This window comes from Erinaceus europaeus, chromosome X, assembly GCF_950295315.1.
Source record: "Erinaceus europaeus chromosome X, mEriEur2.1, whole genome shotgun sequence".
Classification (NCBI taxonomy): Eukaryota; Metazoa; Chordata; class Mammalia; order Eulipotyphla; family Erinaceidae; genus Erinaceus; species Erinaceus europaeus.
The window spans coordinates 61235282-61255495 of record NC_080185.1 but is presented as its reverse complement, the minus strand read 5'-3'; the positions used below and the strand labels follow the sequence as shown (position 1 = coordinate 61255495).

Genomic DNA, 20214 nt, shown 5'->3' with positions numbered 1-20214 from the left:
GCCCCGCCTTTCTGTACTGGCTATCACACCATACAGAAGGAGCAATTCTTTCAGTAGAGGTTGAAACCCCTTTCAATCCATTCATATCTTTCCTGAACTTGCTGACTGGTCCCTTGTAGTAACATTAAATGCACATTGCAAATAATTTGCTTTGAAATTTAGAAACAAATTTTATTTAAGATCTGAAATACAATTCCTAAAATATCAACTTCTCCAGAAAACCGTGGCTACACAATAATGCATTGCCTCTATCATGTTAGAACGTGCATTAGACTCAAATACAAAAACCATGAAACAAACCACCATCCTTCAACAACTTGAGCAAAGATAGAATGCCTAAGGAACAACACAGATGGATTTGCAGAGGATGGGCTGTTTTACTTCAAGCACCATAAAAAAAAAAGAGCACAAATGCATGGGTTTTCGGGTATATACATTAGGTTGAACCTTTGGCACTAGGAATCAGGGCATTTTGTCACATAGCATTAACACATATTAGAAAATTGTGTAGTGTCAAAGGGAGAGAACCACCAGCATTCAAGCAATGTTGTCAACTAGGCAATAAAATATTCTACTGAATGTTTCTTCTTTGTCTAATTACTGCGTACACTGGTAGCAACTTTGAAATGAGAAAGGAGATTGCACTCCTTTTATTTTCTGTTTAAAACAAAACAGAAAACAAACTTAAACAGAAGCCCTGTTATACATTAACAATTTTAAAGAACATCAATTATACAAGAAAAGACTAAGAACAAAGAGTGTTTACAGATACCAGACATTAACAGTGAGTGGTCAGTAGACCCTCACAGGGCTTTGCGGTGGTACTCAGCCGAAGCCACTTTGTAATCACTGGCAGTAAACAGAGATGCAGCATTCTTTGCCAGATATTTTAGGAAATCATGCAAATAGCCCAACAATAATGCAAGGCTCTTCTCATCAAGAGGGGTATATGCCAACATTGCGCCGATTCTTACAAATAATCTCAGTAGGTGTGGTGCTCCATAAACCTGGGACATTGGTGCGTCAGGGTGAGCCAGGAGGATTTCAGCATACTGGGGCCTCTCAAATTTGTAGAGCAGCTGAGTGCCCAACATCACATTGAAATATTCTTTTATTCCTGCCACGACTTCATTAACCGCATATTCTTTGTTATCGACGTTTCCCTGCGACTTCTTACAATTGGCATACTCTTCCAGAATGGCATCCACATTTTTCTTAGCGGGAAGTTGAAACAACTGCTTCTGCCTGGTAACTAAGTCCCAGTCCTCAACAAGCCATGGTTTTAATTCTTCAGGAATCTTCACTTTAACTTCCATTCTATTCTTGAATGTTTCTTCACTTTCAACAGTGGGATCTGCCCGGGCCCTTTTCTTCCGAGGTGGCTGAGGGGCTTCACTGGTACTGCCGCCATCTCCACCGTTTCCAGGAGTCTTCTGTTTGTTCTTCCTCGTCTTTCTCACAGATCCTGAAGGAGGATTCTCAGCTGAACGCCCTCCCCATCTGCCTGGGAGAGCTGGTTCCAGGTTCTTCTGCTGTGAACCAGCAGCCTTTTTTCCTGAGGAGGCCCCTCTCATCTTACTTCTCTGCATGTTGCTTCTAGTTGGTTTTTTAAAGTTGTCTTCTTCGGCAGATTGTTGTCCACGAGTTTGAGAGCCCTGCTTTCTGGAACTCATTCAACCCTGTTTTTATTCCAACCACTGAAATACATAAAATATTTTACTTGGTTGTTTTCTATGGTGACCTTTAACACACTGCACTTCATAGAGGCCTATAAAAGCACAATGCATGCTATGCTCTTGGAATTTGAATTTCAAGTCCTACTTCATGGTCACTCAAATGGAGCTTTTTCCTCTCCTCCCTGATCTGTGTTGTAAACTATTACTCTTACCCCACCCAAGCACTCATCAGACTTATTCATAAATCATTCCATGATTTTCTAAGTAAAATTCTAGAGAATAGAATGTAATTTTAGAGAAAGAATGAACTAAATATGAATCTACAAATGGAAGATTCTGAACAGGATAAACAACAAAATGAAAAATGAGCATCAGTAAAAGTTCTTGTCTACATCCAGGTAGACTTCAGTTAGAGCAATGAGAGGTAAGAGAAACTGAATCTGAAAGTTAGTAAATAAATGAGAGGGAGAGTTAGAGGTGACTCTACAAGAAATCAATAACAACACTACTTTTTAATATTTAGGTTGTAATTAATAATAAAACAATAGAATTAGCTAATGTTTATTCATTAACCTATTCAGCTAGGCATCACACATAACTGCATATCTGCTTCTGGAAATGTATTAAGCTAGGTACTAGATATTTAATACCTATTATAAAGTAAGGCTGGTACGTTAATAGCTACAAGCAGTCTTTTATTAGAGCAAACAAAAAATAGTATAGAACTCCATGTACAGTGACAGCCTGTTGAAAGAAATGACAAATTAAAAGAAGTCAATGATAATGGTGTATTGCTGCAAAGTAAAAGACTCAGGTAGGAGTGGGGTGGGGGAGAGTTCAGGTCCTGGAACAGGATGGCAGAAGAGCTAGTAGGGGTTGTATTGTTGTGTGGAAAACTGAGAAATGGTATGCATGTACAAGCTACTATATTTACTGTCGACTATAAAACATTAATCCCCCAATAGAGAAAAAAAAGTCAATGATGACTCCTTGGTTTTGATGATAGGTGGTCATTAGATCACTAATATTATCACAAAATGAGACTGCATCTAGAGGAGTAACTAGATTAGGAAAAAAATCAGTATGAGATCTATTAAGTGTGAGGTGTGTAAATATAGCCAACTATAAATCCCAGGTGTTTGGTCAGAGCCAGAAGATCTGAGTATCATCATCATATAGCTGATAACATACACTATAAAATACAGCAGGCTAAGATTAATGATGGTGTGATAGGTGAAATAATTCATTTGACTTACATAATCTTTTTCCTTCTCTCTCTTCCAAGAACTCCGGGTGCTTTCCGAGATAGAGTCTTACAGATCTTCTGAGATGGTCTAGAAGGATGAGGTGGGTGACAACCTAGAAAGGAAAGCACATATCTGTAATGAAAATGAACTTCTGTGAAATATGGGAGGAGAAACAGCCAATTTAAAAATGTGGTTTATGGCATATTACACCAAAATAAAAGACTCTGGGGTGGGTGAGGAAAATACAGGTCCAAAAAGGATGAGAGGACTTAGTGGGGGTTGTATTTTTATATAGAAAACTGGGAAATGTTATTTATGTGCAAACTATTGTATTTACTGTTGAACGTAAAACATTAATTCCCCAGTAAAGAACTTAAAATTAAAAAAAGAAAAAATAAATGTCGTTTATAACTATGACATCAGATAAATAACCTGAGTTCCACAGCAGTAATAATATTCCTACTTAACTGGGCTCTGAGATTTATGAGTTCTGAGGTCTCTGGCAAGATACGTAAGCTCTCTTAATCTCTTTTTCATCTACGAATGCAGAAAATTATCATTAGCCTTCACAGGCTATTAAGAATTCCATAAATTTGTGGCTGAACAGGTAGCTTAACAACTTGTGGGAATACCTACATGTGTGCACATGACCAAAGATGTTCACTGTAGTGGTGTTTGGAATACTGAAGAGTTTGAAGTACCCGTGTTTCAGCAAAGTAATAGTAAATTATAATTTTTTGCCAGCCTTCAAATAGATTATTAAAGACTTGCTTTTTATGAGAGATAACATATTGAGTTATCTCTTAGCCACTCAAATAAACTAAGCATACTTATGTACTATTATACAAGATGCTGAAGGGGGCCAGGCAGTAGTGTATCCGGTTAAGTGCACATATTACCAAGTATAAGGACCTGGATTTGAGCCCCATTTCCCTGCCTGCAGTAAAGATGCTTTATGAATGCTGAAGCAGGTCTGCAGGTGTCTCTTTTTAATTTTTCTCTGTCCTATAAAAAGGGAAGGAGAGGAAATGACTGCCAGTCACTGAGCCCCAGTGATAACTCTGGTGGCAATAAAAACAAATAAGATTATTTGGAATATACTAGTAGGTAAATAAGCAGGTTGCATATGTATAATACAATGCTAAGGAAGAACACAGAGAAATATGCATTGTTTTAGTTCTTTTGAAAACCATGATACAATTTCTGTTTTCAATATGTGAAAATGCACAGCAATATATCTGAGTGGATACCACACAGTCAAAAGAAAGAAACCTCTAGAAAAGAACAAACCTAGATTTCTCTTGTAGGGGCAGATAGCATACGCTCATTCTTAAGGCTCCAAAGTCTCTGCTAAAAAGAAAGAAAGAAAAAAAAAAAGGTTTCTCTTTAACATTGGGATCAGGGAAGCTTTGAGTAGACATCAGATTAAGAAATGCTAGAGGGCAGGCAAAGTAGCTAGCCTGGATAGTGCATCTGTTTTGTCATGTATATAACCAGGTTTAAGCCTGGCTCCCACCACACCTGAGGTGGCTTAGATGCTGTGCTGTCTTTCACTTGATCTGAATTATCAGTCTGAAGTGGTTAAACCTCAGCAATGACAACAAATACAAAAACCAAGAAACTAGAGTCCTAAATCAAGCTCAGTTATTGGGAAGAGAGGACAGGTGCTAACTAAAGAGCAAAGTTCTGAGCAGAAATTAAAGTGCAAAGGTAGACTCGGAGAGCCGCAAAATTCAGTTAAGTGGCTTTACGAAGACAGCATAGTAGTTATCTAAGTAAGACGGTCATGCATGAGGTTATGAGGTCTCAGGTTAAATTCTTAGCACTACCATAAACTAGAGCATAAAGTGCTTATTAATAATTTAAATCAAAACAAAAAAATGTGAGGGGAGGTGCAAGTAGTGATACACCCAGTAGAGTGCACATATTACAAAGCACAAGGAACAGGGTTCGTGCCTGTGGCCCACACCTGCAGGTGACTCTTTGCCTCTTTTTTACCCTTTATCAGTCAATCAATTAAACAAACCAAGAACACCAACAAGAATGCTAGGGTTGTCATGTAGGCACTGAGCATCAGTAATGATCCTGGTGGCAAAAATAACCAGTTGTGAGGGCTATATAAACTGTGAAGGATTACAGTGGCAAGTATATTATGGCACAACATTGTATTATAACCAAAGTATTTCTTAAAAATTCTCCTTATAGGGGCCAGGTGGTAGTGCATTGGGTTGAGCGCACATGGTATGAATGACAAGGACCAGCATAAGGATCCTGATTTGAGTCCTTGGCTCCCCATCTTCGGGGTGTGTGTGCTTCACCAGCAGTGAAAGAGGTCTGCAGGTACCTATCTTTCTCTTTCCCCTCTCGATTTCTGCCCTATCCAACAGCAACAATAATGGGGGGAAAAAAGGCTACTAGGAGCAGTGAATTTGTAGTGCAGGCCTGTGATAAACCTGAAGGGGGAAAACAAACAAACAAACAAAAAAAACCCTTGTAGGGCGGGGTAGATAGCACAATGGTTATGCAAAAAGACTCTCAAATCTGAGACTCCGAAGTCCCAGGTTCAGTGCGCACCACCATAAACCAGACATGATCAGTGCTTTGGTAAAAAAGAAATAACAGGGAGTCGGCGGTAGCGCAGCGGGTTAAGCGCAGGTGGTGCTAAGCACAAGGACCAGCGGAAGGATCCCGGTTAGAGCCCCCGGCTCCCCACCTGCAGGGGAGTCACTTCACAGGTGGTGAAGCAGGTCTGCAGGTGTCTGTCTTTCTCTCCCCCTCTCTCCATTTCTCTCTGTCCTATGCAACAACAATGACATCAATAATAACTACAACAATAAAAACAAGGGCAACAAAATAAATAAATATATTTTAAAAAATTTTTTAAAAAGTTAAAAAAAAAAAAGAAATAACAATGCCCCCTGTGGAAGCAGACTGGGAGTATGGATCAACCTGTCAACACCCATGTTCAGTGGGGAAGCAATTACAGAAGCCAGACTTTCCACCTTCTGCACCCCATAATGACCCTGGGTTCATGCTCCCAGAGGGATAAAGAAAGCTATTGGGGAGGGGATGGAATACAGAGTTCTGATGGTGGGAATTGTACCCCTTTATCCTATGTTTTTTGTCAGTGTTTCCTTTTTATAAATACAAATTAAGGAAGTTGGGTGGTAGCGCAGCAGGTTAAGCGCACATGGCACAAAGCACAAGGGCCGGTGTAAGGATCCCGGCTCAAGGCCCCGGCTCCCTACCTGCAGGGGTGTCGCTTCACAGGTGATGAAGCATGTCTGCAGGTGTCTTTCTCTCCCCATCTGTCTTCCCTTCCTCTCTCCATTTCTCTCTGTCCTATCCAACAATGGCGACATAAATAACAATGGCAACAATAAAACAAGGGCAACAAAAGGGAAATAAATATAAAAGTAAAACAAATAAGACATTAAAAATGGAAAAAAAATTAGGTAAATCTGAAAAACCCACCTCAGGACTAACAGTGCAGAGCTATCAGAAAACAAGGGGACAATTAAAGCAAGATAGCTTAGTGTCAACCAGAGTGTAAAAAAATGTAGAACCAGATTAGAAAGAAATTTTTGAAAATAAAATAAGCATCAGAGACTTAAGCATAAGGACTGGCGACGTAAGGATTCTGGTTCGTGCCCGGGCTCCCCCCCCTGTAGGGGAGTCTCTTTATGGGTGGTGAAGCAGGTCTGCAGGTGTCTATCTTTATCTCCCCTCTCTGACTTCTCCTCTCTCTATTTCTCTGTCCTATCCAACATCAATAATAACTACAACAGTAAAACAACAAAGGCAACTAAAAGGGAATAAATAAGTAATTATTTAAAAAAAGCGATTACAGATAGATAAGGAGAACCAAAGAATCACTGTAGCACATGTGATGTTAGATTGAACTTGGGACCTCAATCCTATCTGAAGTCCTATCTACTGCATTCCTTCCCTCACCCACATGAGGCACCATTAGATTATTGAGAAAGTTGACAGGCTGGTGTGATATCATAGGGGCATGCAAAGATTTTCATGCCTGGAGCTCTGAGGTCCCAGGTTCAATACTCTACAATACCACAAGCAAGCACAGCAGTATTCTGGTATCTCATTGGACTCTGGAAAGGGAAGAGGTTGGGAGACACTGTGGGGTCCTTGTTCATAATGGTTGAAAAGACCTCAGGCAGGGAGAGTACTTTGCAGACACGTATCAGTGAGATGAGAAATTTTAGTCATGTACTGTACTGTAAACCATTAACCTCCCCCAAATACTAGCAAAAGGAAGTATGTGTGGTACTATTCAAGGAGTATTGTTCTCTCAAACTTGTAGCATTCACATAAAGTCCCAATTTGACATGGTGCAAAAAATAAGTGAAATTATCTGAGGGTGACAAGGTTAGGAGGCAGAATAGTGGATAAAGCCTTGACTCTCAAGCTTAAGTTCAACTCCCAGCACCCCAGTGATAACATAATTCTCTCACATAAATCTTAAAATGTGTGATCTTTATTTTCAACTGAGGTTCCTATAGACCAAAAATACTATTTGGGAACCAGTAGTCAGACATTAAAATAAATACCCATTCAATATCTAACCATTGGTGTTGTTTATGGATAAATCTATGCTAGTCATGCTCTTCCCCTAATTTTTATTGCTCCATGGACTAGTCACTGATGCAACACCTTTTTTCAAAGCTGGCACTATAGCAATTTATTCTGAATTGATTTAAAACTTGAACTTGCTGTTTTCATCTTGGATTTCAGGTTTTAGTACCATTATTTAACTGGCTTAGCTCATTTTCTTTCATGCTTCTTCATCTTCCTGTCAATACCAGGTTAGACTTCATCTTTTTTATTTTTAACTTATTTTATATTTATTCCCTTTTGTTGCCCTTTTTATTGATGTTGTCATTGTTGGATAGGACAGAGAGAAATGGAGAGAGAAGACAGAGACACCTGCAGACCTGCTTCACAAGTAGTGAAGCGACCCCCCCCCCCCGCAGGTGGGGAGCCAGGGTCTCAAACCAGGATCCTTAGGCCTGTTCTTGCATTTTGTGCCACATGCACTTAACCCACCAAGCTACCGCCTGACTCCCTTGATCTTTTTTTTAAATTTGCTTCTCCCACCTTTCATTGCCCTTGTTTTACTGTTGTCGTTATATCGTCGTTGTTAGATAGGAGAAAGAGAAATGGAAAGAGAGGAAGACAGAGAGAGCGAGATAAAAACCTGCAGACCTGCTTCACTGCTTGCTAAACAACCCCCCTGCAGGTGGGAAGCTGGGGGATCCTTATGGTGGTCCTTGCACTCAGCACCATGTGCGCTTAACCCACTGTGCTACTGCTCTGGTCACATTTCATCTTTGAATCTCTAACTTTACTCTAATTTTCCCCCATCTCTAATGCCATATTAAACTGACATTAGTATTCCACAGCATAAGCATATCACTATTTCATGTGTAAAATGGCTTACTGGAACTACAGTGCTAGCTTCCATTTGCCATAGGTCTTGTGTTATCATGCATCTTTTACAGCACACATTCAAAATCCTGATGGGTCTACACAGTATGCCTAGTATGCCATTCTGTCTCCACTGCATTGGAGAAGTGCTGTGGTGTCTGTCATTTTCCCTATAGGTATGTGCCAGGGCATACCAGACATAGCAAAAAGCACATTTGCATGTTTGCCTTAGCTTTCTATTTTTAAACCCTGTGTAAATGGCTCTTTTTAAAAGGCTGCTCATACTTATATCACCTTTGGAGAGAAAAAAATTCTCATGACAGTAATTTAATATGTAACTATATGAGAGATTTATGCCTTCAAATGGGCAGACCTTAATTAAAGCCTCCCAAGCTTAATCAATAATGATCAAGTAAGTCATCTTTTGCCTTAGTCAAGATTCCCAGTTAAGAAGTGTAATCTTCACATATTGCCTATAAGTCTTCTCCCCTTAAGCTGTGCTCATCATAAATCTCATAACTTACAAAAATATCTATCACACCCTACCCAAAGGCTACTATTTGTGAATTTGGTTAGTAGGTTTATATGTCTATGTTGATTCTAACACGTATTCTTTAGGCCCATTAATTTTGAGCTTTATCTTTTTTTTTTTTTTTTAGATTTTATTTATTGATGAGAAAGATAGGAGGAGAGAAAGAACCAGACATCACATGTGCTGCCGGGGCTTGAACTCAGGACCTCACGCTTGAGAGTCCAGCGCTCTATCCACTGTGCCACCTCCCGGACCACTTGGGCTATATCTTAAGATATTAAAATTTAAGAGTTCTTTATAAATTTAAGATTGTTAGCTTGGAGCCAAATATTTGCTAGTGTTTTCAATTCCTGATAGTTTTAATGATTAAATATACATTTCCCTTTTATTGTTAAGCCTAGAAATTTAAGATGGCATTTTTATATATTTGCTATGAGTTTTATTTAATCCACCCAGAATGAGCTGAAATATATTCTTTTCTCCCAAGTAATTGATTTTGTGGTACCAGTTGTGTTATTTTTCCTTTACATACTTACAAAACCCAAAATATACAGATTGAGCAGTCTTTACTTATGACTTCCCAGCCCTGTTGTAATTCCAGAATAGGTGTGCTTTGCTTTCAAATATTTTATTTTTAATTTTTTAATATTTACTTTCCCTTTTGTTGCCCTTGTTTTATTGTTGTTGTAGTTATTGATGTCGTTGCTGTTAGATAGGACAGAGAGAAATGGAGAGGAGGGGAAGACAGAGACGGGGAAAAAAGATAGACACCTGCAGACCTGCCTCACCACCTGGAAACGACTCCCCTGCAGGTGGGGAGTCAGCTGCTCCATCCAGGTTCCTTTCGCTTTGCGCCACGTGCGCTTAACCAGTTGCGCTGCCGCCCGACTCCCTGCTTTCAAATCTTATGTGAGCATTCACACAAAACGTACTTTTAAAATGTGTTTATTACATGCAAATGAGTGTGTACCATCATTTACTGTTGGTGAGGTAAATATTGCTCCAAATTTTTTCCTTACAGACATTATGTCTGCATATATTTAGCTAATTAGATCTGTATATACCATAATTTACCCTACACTAACAAGTATGTCTGAATTGAAGATTATATTCTCAGAAGTGTAACTGTCTTGAAGAGCTTCCTATCTAGAACTTTGTTGAGAAAAATCAAGAACAACTTTAATTTGCACATCCAAGTGTATGCATATTCATTCACATCTTGAGCAATTCTGGATAATCATCTTAAAAAAACAAGTTTTTCGGGTGGCCTACCTAATATTTTATACTATTGATTTTCATACACATGCATATTTATCTTTTGTGAATATTTTTTCCCTTTCTACTTGATTATGTCCCATTATTTCTTTTCTTTTTTTTTTTACTTTTTGCTTACAGGGTTATTGCTGGGGCTTGGTGCCTACACTACAAATCCCACTGCTCCTGGAGGCTACTTTTACCCTTTTGTTGCTCATGTTGTTATGTATGCCGTTGCTATTGCTATCACTAGTGTCGGATAGGACAGAGAGAAATGGAGAGGGGGGGAAGACAGAGGGGGAGAGAAAGACACCAGCAGACCTGCTTCACTGCCTGTGAAGTGACCCCCCCCCCCCCCGCTTGAACTGGGATTCTAGCGCTGGTCCTTGCACTCCACCACGTGCGCTTCTTCTTCTTCTAGCGTTTGCCCACCAAGTGCGCTTAACCCGCTGCGCTACCGCCCATCCCCCCTTATATCTAAAATGTTAGAAAATTCCACCCAAGGGAGTTGGGCAGTAGTGCAGAGGATTAAGCGTACCTGGCGCGAAGCGCAAGGACCAGCATAAGGATCCTGGTTCGAGCCCCTGGCTCCCCACCTGCAGGGGAGTCGTTCCACAGGCGGTGAGGCAGGTCTACAAGTGTCTATCTTTCTCTCCTCCTCTCTCCATTTCTCTCTGCCCTAACAATGACGACATACATAAACAGCAATAATAACTACAACAATAAAAAAGGGCAACAAAAGGGAAAATAAATAAATATAAAAAAAGGAAAATTCCACTCAAATTGTCATGTTTCTTCTAAGCGGGTCTGCTTCTGTGTAGAGAAATGCTACCATTTTCCTTTGTGAACAATGGCATTTGTCATGCCTAGGGAAAATGATCCCAATAAATATTGTAAAAATTATCTCCTATATAACCTCTTAGCATTTTATTCCTTTCTTACTCAAACTAAAATTTCTAAATAGTAATTACAAAAACTCACCTCATCAATGACTTAAAATATTATTTTAAATTCACATATAGGCATATGGATTTCTAAAGAAACTATTTTGCTTTAGCTATAAAAACATACATGTCCTAGAGCAACACTTGTGTTTGGGTTCCAAGGATATTATATGATGTGTTATTTGGAATAGCAACTGGAGTTAAACTAGAGGACTATCAATAGGTATAGCCACAAAAGCATCCCAAGGTAGTTAATGGAATGCCATTGTGAAAGAAATCAAAGAGCATTCTAAAGATAGACACTCAAGACATTCAAGACATGTTGAATAAAAAAGCCGTAAAAAATACCTAAAAGGCGACATCATACTTGTGTTAAGAAAAACACCAAACCAAATAATATTTTATAGATATCCATGTACTTTCTTATACAGCTACATAATTTTAAGATCTAGAAGGAAAAAGAACCAATAACTGTGGTTAGCTCAGGGGAGAATGATTAAGCCATAGATTTCAAAAGAGCTAGGCTTTCCAATTAAATAGCAACATGTATAATATACTATGAAGGCATACCAAACTCATTTCTCTACCCCCTCAGAGGCCCAGGTCAAATTCCTTCTAGAGGCTTTCTCTACCTTGAGGCCACCCTGTCCCTTCTCCAAGTTCTTACTGGCCCTAGTCCACACCTCCCCCATTTAGTTCTCAATTATTCTCCAGATAACCTCCTGTAAAGGGTTTTGTACTTAACCATGTATTCCATCTCTTTCTCCAGGGCAGTGCATTCCTCTGCAAACTAGCTTTCAGAAGGGAAAAAATCAGGAAGATATAGTGGCTACATAAGAAAATTAAGACATTAGGAGACTTAAAGTCTCCACACACAAGTGATAAGTCAGAGTGTGAGTAACAATAACTCCTCAAATTGTCAGGATAAATCTCTAAATGCAGAAACCATACCAGTTATATTTATAACAATTTTCTCTTCTGGATCTTAGAAAACTCCCTATATGTTTAACAGAATTTATTTTTGAGTATGAAACAAAGGAGGACTTCTGTTGTAAAAGCAGAAATCTGAAATATGGTGTTGTTAGTTATAGAGGTCCCTTGCAGCCTGAGAGGTGACACAGTGAATAAAGCACTGAAATCTTAAACATGAGGTCGTGTGTGTGTGTGTGTGTGTGTGTGTGTGTGTGTGTGTGTGTGTGTGTGTTATGTGTGCCAGAGTGATACTCTGATGTCCGTTTTTCTCTACTCTGGAAAATTAGGAGAGAAACTTGCTATATTAATTTAATTTATATTCTAAAGATATGTACCTACTACATTTAGAATTATAAGCATCTATGTGTAAAATAGGATGTACCGGGACTAAGAGAGCCATACTAATTATTAAAGTTAGCATTTACATGTACCAAAGACTCTCCTCTTACTTTATATCTAATCCCTTTAACAATCCTATGAAGTAGGGAAATGTAGTATCATCATTTTACAGATGTAGAAATCTAGCAGCAGAGTACTGTACCCAGGATGAAAAAAATTAAGCGACACACGCATTTAAATTTAGTATCTATTTTACATCATTTAATATGCTGTATATTACCATGTGTAACAAAGGAAAACAATATACCTATGTGTGAAACTACATTTCCTCCTTCAACTTCACTGCCACTTTGTTGAGAAAAAATTTCACTTACAGGGTAATTTTCCAAGACAAATACCAGTGCATTTCATACGAATCATGGCACATTTTATGAAGTAATATTAGATTACACAATCCAGTGTTTAGGTACTTTTTACAGAGGGAGCATTGATGACCTTGGTTCCATTCTTCCCAGAAAAACAATTAATACCTTTGAAATTACTACTGGACAGTAAGAATGATTATGTGGAATTATCTTGTCCTAGAGCTGAGCCAGGAGATGGAAGCACTTACCTAAGATTTTATGATCAGAGATGGTTCTGTAATCAGGATTGGATCTCCTGACCCTTAGTATACAGCAAACTTAGTTTTTTCTGATAGCCTAGGGGAGGTCAAACAAAGGGACAGAAAAAGACATAAAATAAAAATGAGATGATGGTTACCACCTCCATTAGTGTATTTCATCACACACAAAGGATATTGGTGATGATAAATTATGTACAAGAGTCTTTTTCCCTTTCTTTTGACTACACCTTTGAATGTATTCTATTGTATATTTGTCCTGAATTTTTATAAACTTATTATTTAATATTTTACTAAGAATAATTTCCAATGAAAGGAAACGTAGAGAGAATAGTATCCACCTTCATGAATCCATCATTCAGCTCCAACAATTACCAACTGAAGGCCATCTTGTTTCTTCTATAACCCCACCCACTGCTCCCCCCTATGATGTTTTAAGCTCATGGAATAATGATTTTCTGTATTTATTATGGTAAATTTCAAATACATAACAAGAAAAACAAAATAATAGAACTGTATGCCTATCACTCAGTTTTAATAATTATTAATTCACCTCCAATTCTGTTTCATCAATACCCTTCCCAACTCCCCCCTACCGGTGTGATTAAACTGAAGCAAATTCTAGTCATCAAAGTCTTTTCAAGCCAATACCAGACATTATTGCATTATTTAATTCGTATATGTTTTTCATATAGCTATATAATATAAAAAAGGCAAATTGAAAACAACCACAATGCCATTATAGCGTCGTAAAAAAATCGACATCAATTCCTTTAAAAGCATCAAATATCAAATGCGTTTTCAGTCTCTCCCGATGCGTCTGACGCCCCCTCCTTTTTTTTACAGTCGGTGAGCTCGACTCTGGGTGCAAAAAAGGCCTACTCATCGCATGTGGTTCACCACCAGATCTTTCTTATTCTCCATCGACACCCATTTTAACTTTTCAATATGGAAAATTCCAATCCCCGCTTTTTTGAGCTAATTCTCAAACAACAAATTATTCATTAGGGATTGATGTCTCCTTTCTATCTAATCTCTTATGTGGAAAAAGCTGAGGGCCATGAAAGGCGCTTTAACTTAGGAATCTACAGATTTTTATTTTCTTCTCATTCTGCTTATCGGGGCTTTCTATAATGGTATTTAATTATTTTTCGGGACCAAGATTCGCATCAACTGCCTTATACGCACAAATATACAGCACACGCTTCTGAAGCACACGTCTCTGAGGTAGCTACTATTATTATCACCATTTTACAAACATGGAAACCGAGACACAGAACAGGAGTCAGCCCAAGCTGGGCGTTGGCGAGTAGGAATTCGAATCAGCTTTTCCTGATTGTGAAGCCATTAGTTAATCTTGTCTACACAGCGGGACGAAAAGAGGAAATCGCCAACCCTTCCTCTCCACCCCATTCCCCCCCCCCGAAACCTGAAATGAGAATCCAGTTCTTTTCAGCAGCCGACGTGTGACCACTGCCGTCCCTCCAACCGCCATAGTAAAGCCAGGTTTCTCTGGCAACTGATATCCATAGGCAGACACGTCACCTTGTAGGCGGGATTATGCCCTCCAGCCAATAATAATCGTCTTCTCTAAGTTTTAGAATGTTCTATAACGAAATGATTGGGCGAGACTCATACATCAGCAATGACGCCTCACTGCAGTAAAGGCGGGTATTAGCTACTCGTTTCTTCACAGTAAAGGCTTGGAAGGAAACCAATCCCTTCCCCCTTTAGTACGGACACTGACCAATCACGTTCTCTCTCTTAGACTCGTAGCCCGCCTTCCAAAAGCGCGACAGTGGTTGGGTCAGGAGTCTATAGGGCAGTGAATTCACGTGGCCTGTTTTCAAGGCCCAGAGTTCCTCAGACCAGAATTTTTTTTTCCTGAAGGGAGGCATTCTGGGCTTTTTTTCTTTTCCCCTCCTACTGGGAAAGGAAGTGTCTACGTGGCATACGGAAACAGGATGGGCGGAAATGAGCTAAGGTTCCCGCGAGTGGGGAAGCTCGAGGTCATATTTGGGGCCACACCCCCGAGCCCCTTGCGCAATTATGAGCAAAAACAAAACAAAACAAAACAAAACCCACACAGGTGGGGGTGCTGATTGTACGCGACTGCTGGGGATGTGGTGTTGGCGTCTGTGGGTTTGTGCCCTGTGAGTATATGTGGTTTTGCAGTTGGGGTGTGGGCACCCACGTCAGCCCTCGTGGCGCCTGAAGTGTGCGTAGACGAGCCTTTAGCGTTGGAACTAGTGTCTCCGGGATCGGCCGCGAGAACGAGGTAAAGGAGCGCAATGCACTCATGCACACGCGTGCGCATACTAGCGTGCTCGCACACAGGCAGGCAACGCGCGTGCGCTTTGTATGCATTTTTTTCGACTTTTACGTTAATAAATGTTTCTAATGAGAAAAATAGGTAATTAAGTCAAAGCGACTGTAGCAAAAGGCTTTTGCTGGAAATGTATTGAGCCCTTCGAACAATTTAATTTTAGACCTTAAGAATGCACTTTCTTCCCTCGTTATTCTCTCTGGTAAAATCCTCTTATAAATCGTTGCCCGCCGATTCCGGATTTATTAAATACAATCAGGGGCTTACCTTAATGTTGCCAAGCGCCCCCTTTTCCTGTTCCCCTTTCTAGTCCCCCCAGTTGCTCACAATTCTCCATGTACAAATATCGTTTTTCAGTTTAAAATATCTGTACGATATCTTTCCTGGCACTTGGGATTCCAGATATCTGTGGGGGGTGAGGTGGTATTACTTTTTCCTTCTCCAGCACAGTGCCCTTCAGGCAAGTATGTGCTCAAGTTAATTTTACAGAAAGTTCTGTGGCTGAGGTTTATACTACTCTAGTCTACCGCTAGATGCCACCAAATCACCATAACAAGTTTGATTGATTGGACCCTGGAATTAAAGTTTTTTTTTTTTTGTCTCTTTCTATCATTACTCTTTGGACTCTCCACTTTTAAGGATCACTTAGGTCTTTCATTGCTTATCAATTAACTTTCACAAATAGGTCCTGCTGTGTTGCAGACCCTTGATCTGCATTTTTTGTTTCTTTTCACCCATTACCACTCACCCCCTACTTCTTTCCCTTGCCTTTTTTTTCAGTCAGAATTAATTAATGACTCCAGGCACTGTTGCTAATGAAAATATTTTTTTCTATTTTTAATTAGTGGTTTACAAAATAACAGGGGTACAATTTCACACCATTCCCACCAGTGTTCTGTGTCCACATTCCCTCCACTGGAAACTGGTAGTTCTCCCAAGGTCACAGATTTGGGCTATTATTTCTATATCTGTGTGTCTATTTATCTGTCAGTGTTTTTCTTTTTTTTTTCCTCTCCCTTTCTCCCTCTCCCTTCCTTCCTTCCTTACTACCTTCCTCCCTCCCTCCCTCTCTTCCTTTCCATTCTTCCTTCCTCTCTCTCTCTTTATTTCTTTCTTACCAGAGCACTAATAAGCTCTGGTTTATGATTGTGTGTGTGTTGGGGGTGGGTGGGTTTGGTTGAACCTGGGACTTCAGACCATCAGGCATTAGAATCTCTTTACATAACGATTATGCTATCTACCCCACCCCCTTTTTTGTTTGGTCCTGTCTTGTCTTCCTTTATAAGCCACACCTACACTTATTACTACCTTTCCTCTTCTCTCTGGGAGTTCAGAGCCTTCTCCTAAGATTTCTCTCCTTTTGGGAGGCTGATGAAAATCTTAACCCTACTTGTGCATCATTTTAAATGATCAAAGTACTGTATCTTTCCTGCCACATGAAAAATAAGAGTTACAGTTTTATTCAGTAAAGCTAAATTAGAACTTGAACCCTGGTATTGCAAACCTACCTTTTTTGTTTGTTTTTGCCTCTTGAAAATTTTATTAAGTGTGTATGATTGCATTCTTTTCTGTGGTGGTGCTGCTAAACTTTATTAGTTCTTCGGATTATGAGAGCTGATTTTATTTGTATTTAGTTTTTGTGGTGCTTGAATGTTGTGCATATGTGATTCCACCACTCTCTGACCAATTTTTCATTCTTTCAGTTTCTGATAGATCGAGAAGAGACTAAGAGGAAGGGAGAGACAGTACAACACTGATTTCACCATCCATGGAGCTTTCCCCAGTGCTAAGGAGGTATGATAGCAAATGTAAAAATCCGTTTCACCGCTTACTAGCTTTCAACCTCTGACTTTCCTATTTTACATGTGTGTTCTGTGTTGTAGATGCTGTGTCATGTCTTTCATGTGAGTTTTATTTCTCACAAAATCCATTTTATATGGGCATTCTTTCATTGAAATCTAACAGAAAAATCATACATTTTTTCCAGTTGTCAGTTCTTTTATATGTGTGTTTACGGACACTTGTGGGGAGGGGAAGGTTATAAATAAATTTCAGGGGAGTTGGGCTGTAGCACAGTGGGTTAAGTGCAAGTGGTGCAAAGCGCATGGACTGGTATAAGAATTCCAGTTCCATCCCTTGGCTCCCCACCTGCAGGGGGAGTCGCTTCCCAAGCAGTGAAGCAGGTCTGCAGGTATCTTTCTCTCCCCCTCTCTGTCTTCCCCTCCTCTCTCCATTTCTCTTTGTCCTATCTAACAATGACAACATCAACAACAACAACAATAATAACAACAGCAACAATAAAAAAGCCACAAGGGTAACAAAAGGAAAAATAAATAAATATTAAAAAAATTTTAAAAATTCGGGCAGTTCTCAAACCGTACTTCTTTTTTTATTTGGTCTCTGGATTTCACTGCCCCCAGAAGCATACCAACACCAGATGACTTTTGGAGAGAGAGGAGAGAGAGGAGAGAGGAGAAGAGAGAGAGAGAGGAACCATAGCATCCAAGCTTCCTTCAGTATGATGGGAGGCAGGCTCCAAACTGAGTGTTGCACAATGGAAAAACAGCATGCTATCAAGTGAACTATATAACTGACTTTTTTAAATATAAGGAAATGCTTAGTTTGTTTTTAGATTTATTTGTTATTGAGAGAGAGGAGACAGTGAGAGAAATAAGAGCATCACTCTAACACATGATATTGAGGATCGAACTCAGGGCCCTATGGCTACAAGCCCATCACTAGCCTCTATGCTGCATAAGCCACTGCACAACCTCTTAGGCTACTAAAATGATTTTTAAAATTACTTATTTATTTATTTATTCTCTTTTGTTGCCCTTATTTTATTGTTGTAGTTACTATTGATGTCATCATTATTGGATAGGACAGAGAGAAATGGAGAGAGGAGGGGAAGACAGAGGGGGGAGAGAAAGACACCTGCAGACCTGCTTCACTGCTTGTGAAACTATACCCCTGCAGATGGGGAGCCAGGGGGCACAAACCCGGGTCCTTGAGCTTTGTGCCATGTGTACTTAACCCGCTGTGCTATCGTCCAACTCCCTAAAATGATTTTTTAAAAAATTATTGTATTGAGGTGAGGGAGACACCATAATGGTTATGCAAACAGACTTTCATACCTGAGGCTCCTAAGTCCCAGTCTCAGCCCCACCCACCCACCAGAGCTATAAGCCAGAGCTGAGCAGTGCTCTGGTGTTTCTCTCTCTGTGTGTGTCTCTCTCTGTATCTCTCTCAAAAATAAAATAAGAAAAATTAAAAAATATTGTATTTATTTTATCTTAAAATATTTATTTATTAGATAGACCCAGAGAGAAATCAATAGGCAAGGGGAAGAGAGAGAGGGAGAGGGAGAGAGAGAGGGAGAAGAAGAGAGAGAGAGACAGGCCTGCAACAGTGCTTCAACACTCATGAAGCTTTCCTCCTGCAGGGAGCTAGGGACTTAAAACCTGGTCCTTTCTCATTGTAACATGTTCATTCTACCAGATGTGCCACCACTTGGCCCCTTATTTATAATGAAAGAGACAGAGATAAATATATGCACAAAGAGACCAGAGCACTGCTCATCTTTGGCTTGTGATGATACTAGGAATTGAACCTGGGATCTTAGAGCCTCAAATATTGAGTTATTTCCTCTTTTTTTTTTTTGCCTCCAGGGTTATTGCTGGGGCTCAGTGATGAATCCACTTGGAGGCTATTTTTTCCCTTTTGTTTCTCTTGTTGTTATTGTTGTTATTGCTGTCGTTGTTGGATAAGACAGAGAAATTGAGAGAGGATGAGAAGATAGAGAGGGGGAGAGAAATATAGACACCTGCAGACCTGTTTCACTGCTTGTGAAGCGACCCCCTTGCAGCTGCGGAGCCGGGGCTTGAACCAGGATCCTTACACTCGTCCTTGCGCTTTGTGCCATGTGGAATCCTTTCTTGTGTGTGTGTATTGCATTATTTTTTAAAAAATATTTTTATTGGGTGGTTTATGGTTTATAATGCAGTTGTTGATACATGTGTAAATTTTTTTTTTTTTTTTACCAAGAGCACTGATCAACTCTGGCTTATGGTGGTGTGGGGTATTGAACCTGGGACTTTGGAGCCTCAGACATGAGAGTCTGTTTGCATGACCACTATGCAATCTACCCGTGCCATAATTTCTTAGTTTTCTTCAAAACACTCTTACCTGCATTCTAGATCTTCCTCTACTGTCATGAACCAGGACCTGAAAGTCCCCAACCCCTCAGAGTCCTTAACTTTGGTGCAATACACCAAGCATAGTCCAAGTTCTACTTTGAATTTTTCCTTTTCTTTTCCTTTCAACTTCTGTCCATGAGTGAGACAGCAATATCCCCGGAGGCAAAAAAAAAAAAAAAAAAAAAGGAAAGAAGGAAGGAAAGACAGACAACTGCAGATCTGTTTTAAAACTTGTGAAGCAACCCCCCTGCAGCCAGGGCTCAAACCTGGATCCTTAGGCGGGTCCTTGCACTTCGTACCAAGTGGGCTTAACTCACTTCACTACCAACCGACCCCCACAATAGTTACTTTAATTCAGCAGCTAAAAATTCACTTTTATCTTAGTCACAAATTTCTACTAGAATTAATTATTTGTATTTTGCCAGGCAGTTTCTTTGCTTGCATTCCCGGGGAAGAAGAGAGCTGAAGGCTTGCTTCTTGGTGTAATTCATCATTATTAACAGCTGAGTATTGTTCCATTGTATAACCACAACTTTTTTAGCCAGTCATCTGTTAGTAGATACCTAGGTTGCTTCCAGGTTTTGACTATTACAAATTGTGATGCTATGAACATAGGTACACACATATCTTTTTGGATGAGTGTGTTTGATTCCTTTCA

General features: G+C 39.7%; 1 protein-coding gene and 2 long non-coding RNA genes across 8 annotated transcripts in view; 1 reads left to right on the top strand and 2 right to left on the bottom strand.

Annotated features, from left to right (window-relative positions):
* Positions 1-20214, bottom strand: part of LOC132535862 (uncharacterized) — a 794128-nt gene that overhangs the window by 66451 nt on the left and 707463 nt on the right. The gene's annotated exons all lie outside the window — the stretch shown is intronic.
* On the bottom strand, positions 146-14674 carry MORF4L2 (mortality factor 4 like 2). 4 transcript variants are annotated; one of them, XM_060182702.1, is made up of 5 exons: positions 14580-14674; positions 13026-13113; positions 4214-4273; positions 2933-3035; positions 146-1697 (listed from the first exon to the last, which is right to left on the bottom strand). In XM_060182702.1, exon 5 carries the CDS (start codon positions 1671-1673, stop codon positions 804-806), a length of 870 nt encoding a protein of 289 aa, XP_060038685.1. In that variant the 5' UTR covers positions 1674-1697; positions 2933-3035; positions 4214-4273; positions 13026-13113; positions 14580-14674; the 3' UTR covers positions 146-803. The 4 variants fall into 4 exon arrangements, with proteins under 4 accessions (XP_060038685.1, XP_060038684.1, XP_016049482.1 ...); XM_060182701.1 differs by lacking the exon at positions 14580-14674 and adding an exon at positions 14464-14534; XM_016193996.2 differs by lacking the exon at positions 4214-4273.
* LOC132535841 (uncharacterized) overlaps positions 15041-20214 on the top strand; it is a 29718-nt gene continuing 24544 nt past the window's right edge. The window contains exons 1-2 of one of the 3 annotated variants that reach the window (XR_009547570.1): positions 15041-15312; positions 17074-17154. This is a non-coding gene — a long non-coding RNA (uncharacterized LOC132535841). The remainder of the gene's footprint in view (positions 15313-17073; positions 17155-20214) is intronic. The other 2 variants (XR_009547568.1, XR_009547569.1) reach the window with 2 other exon arrangements.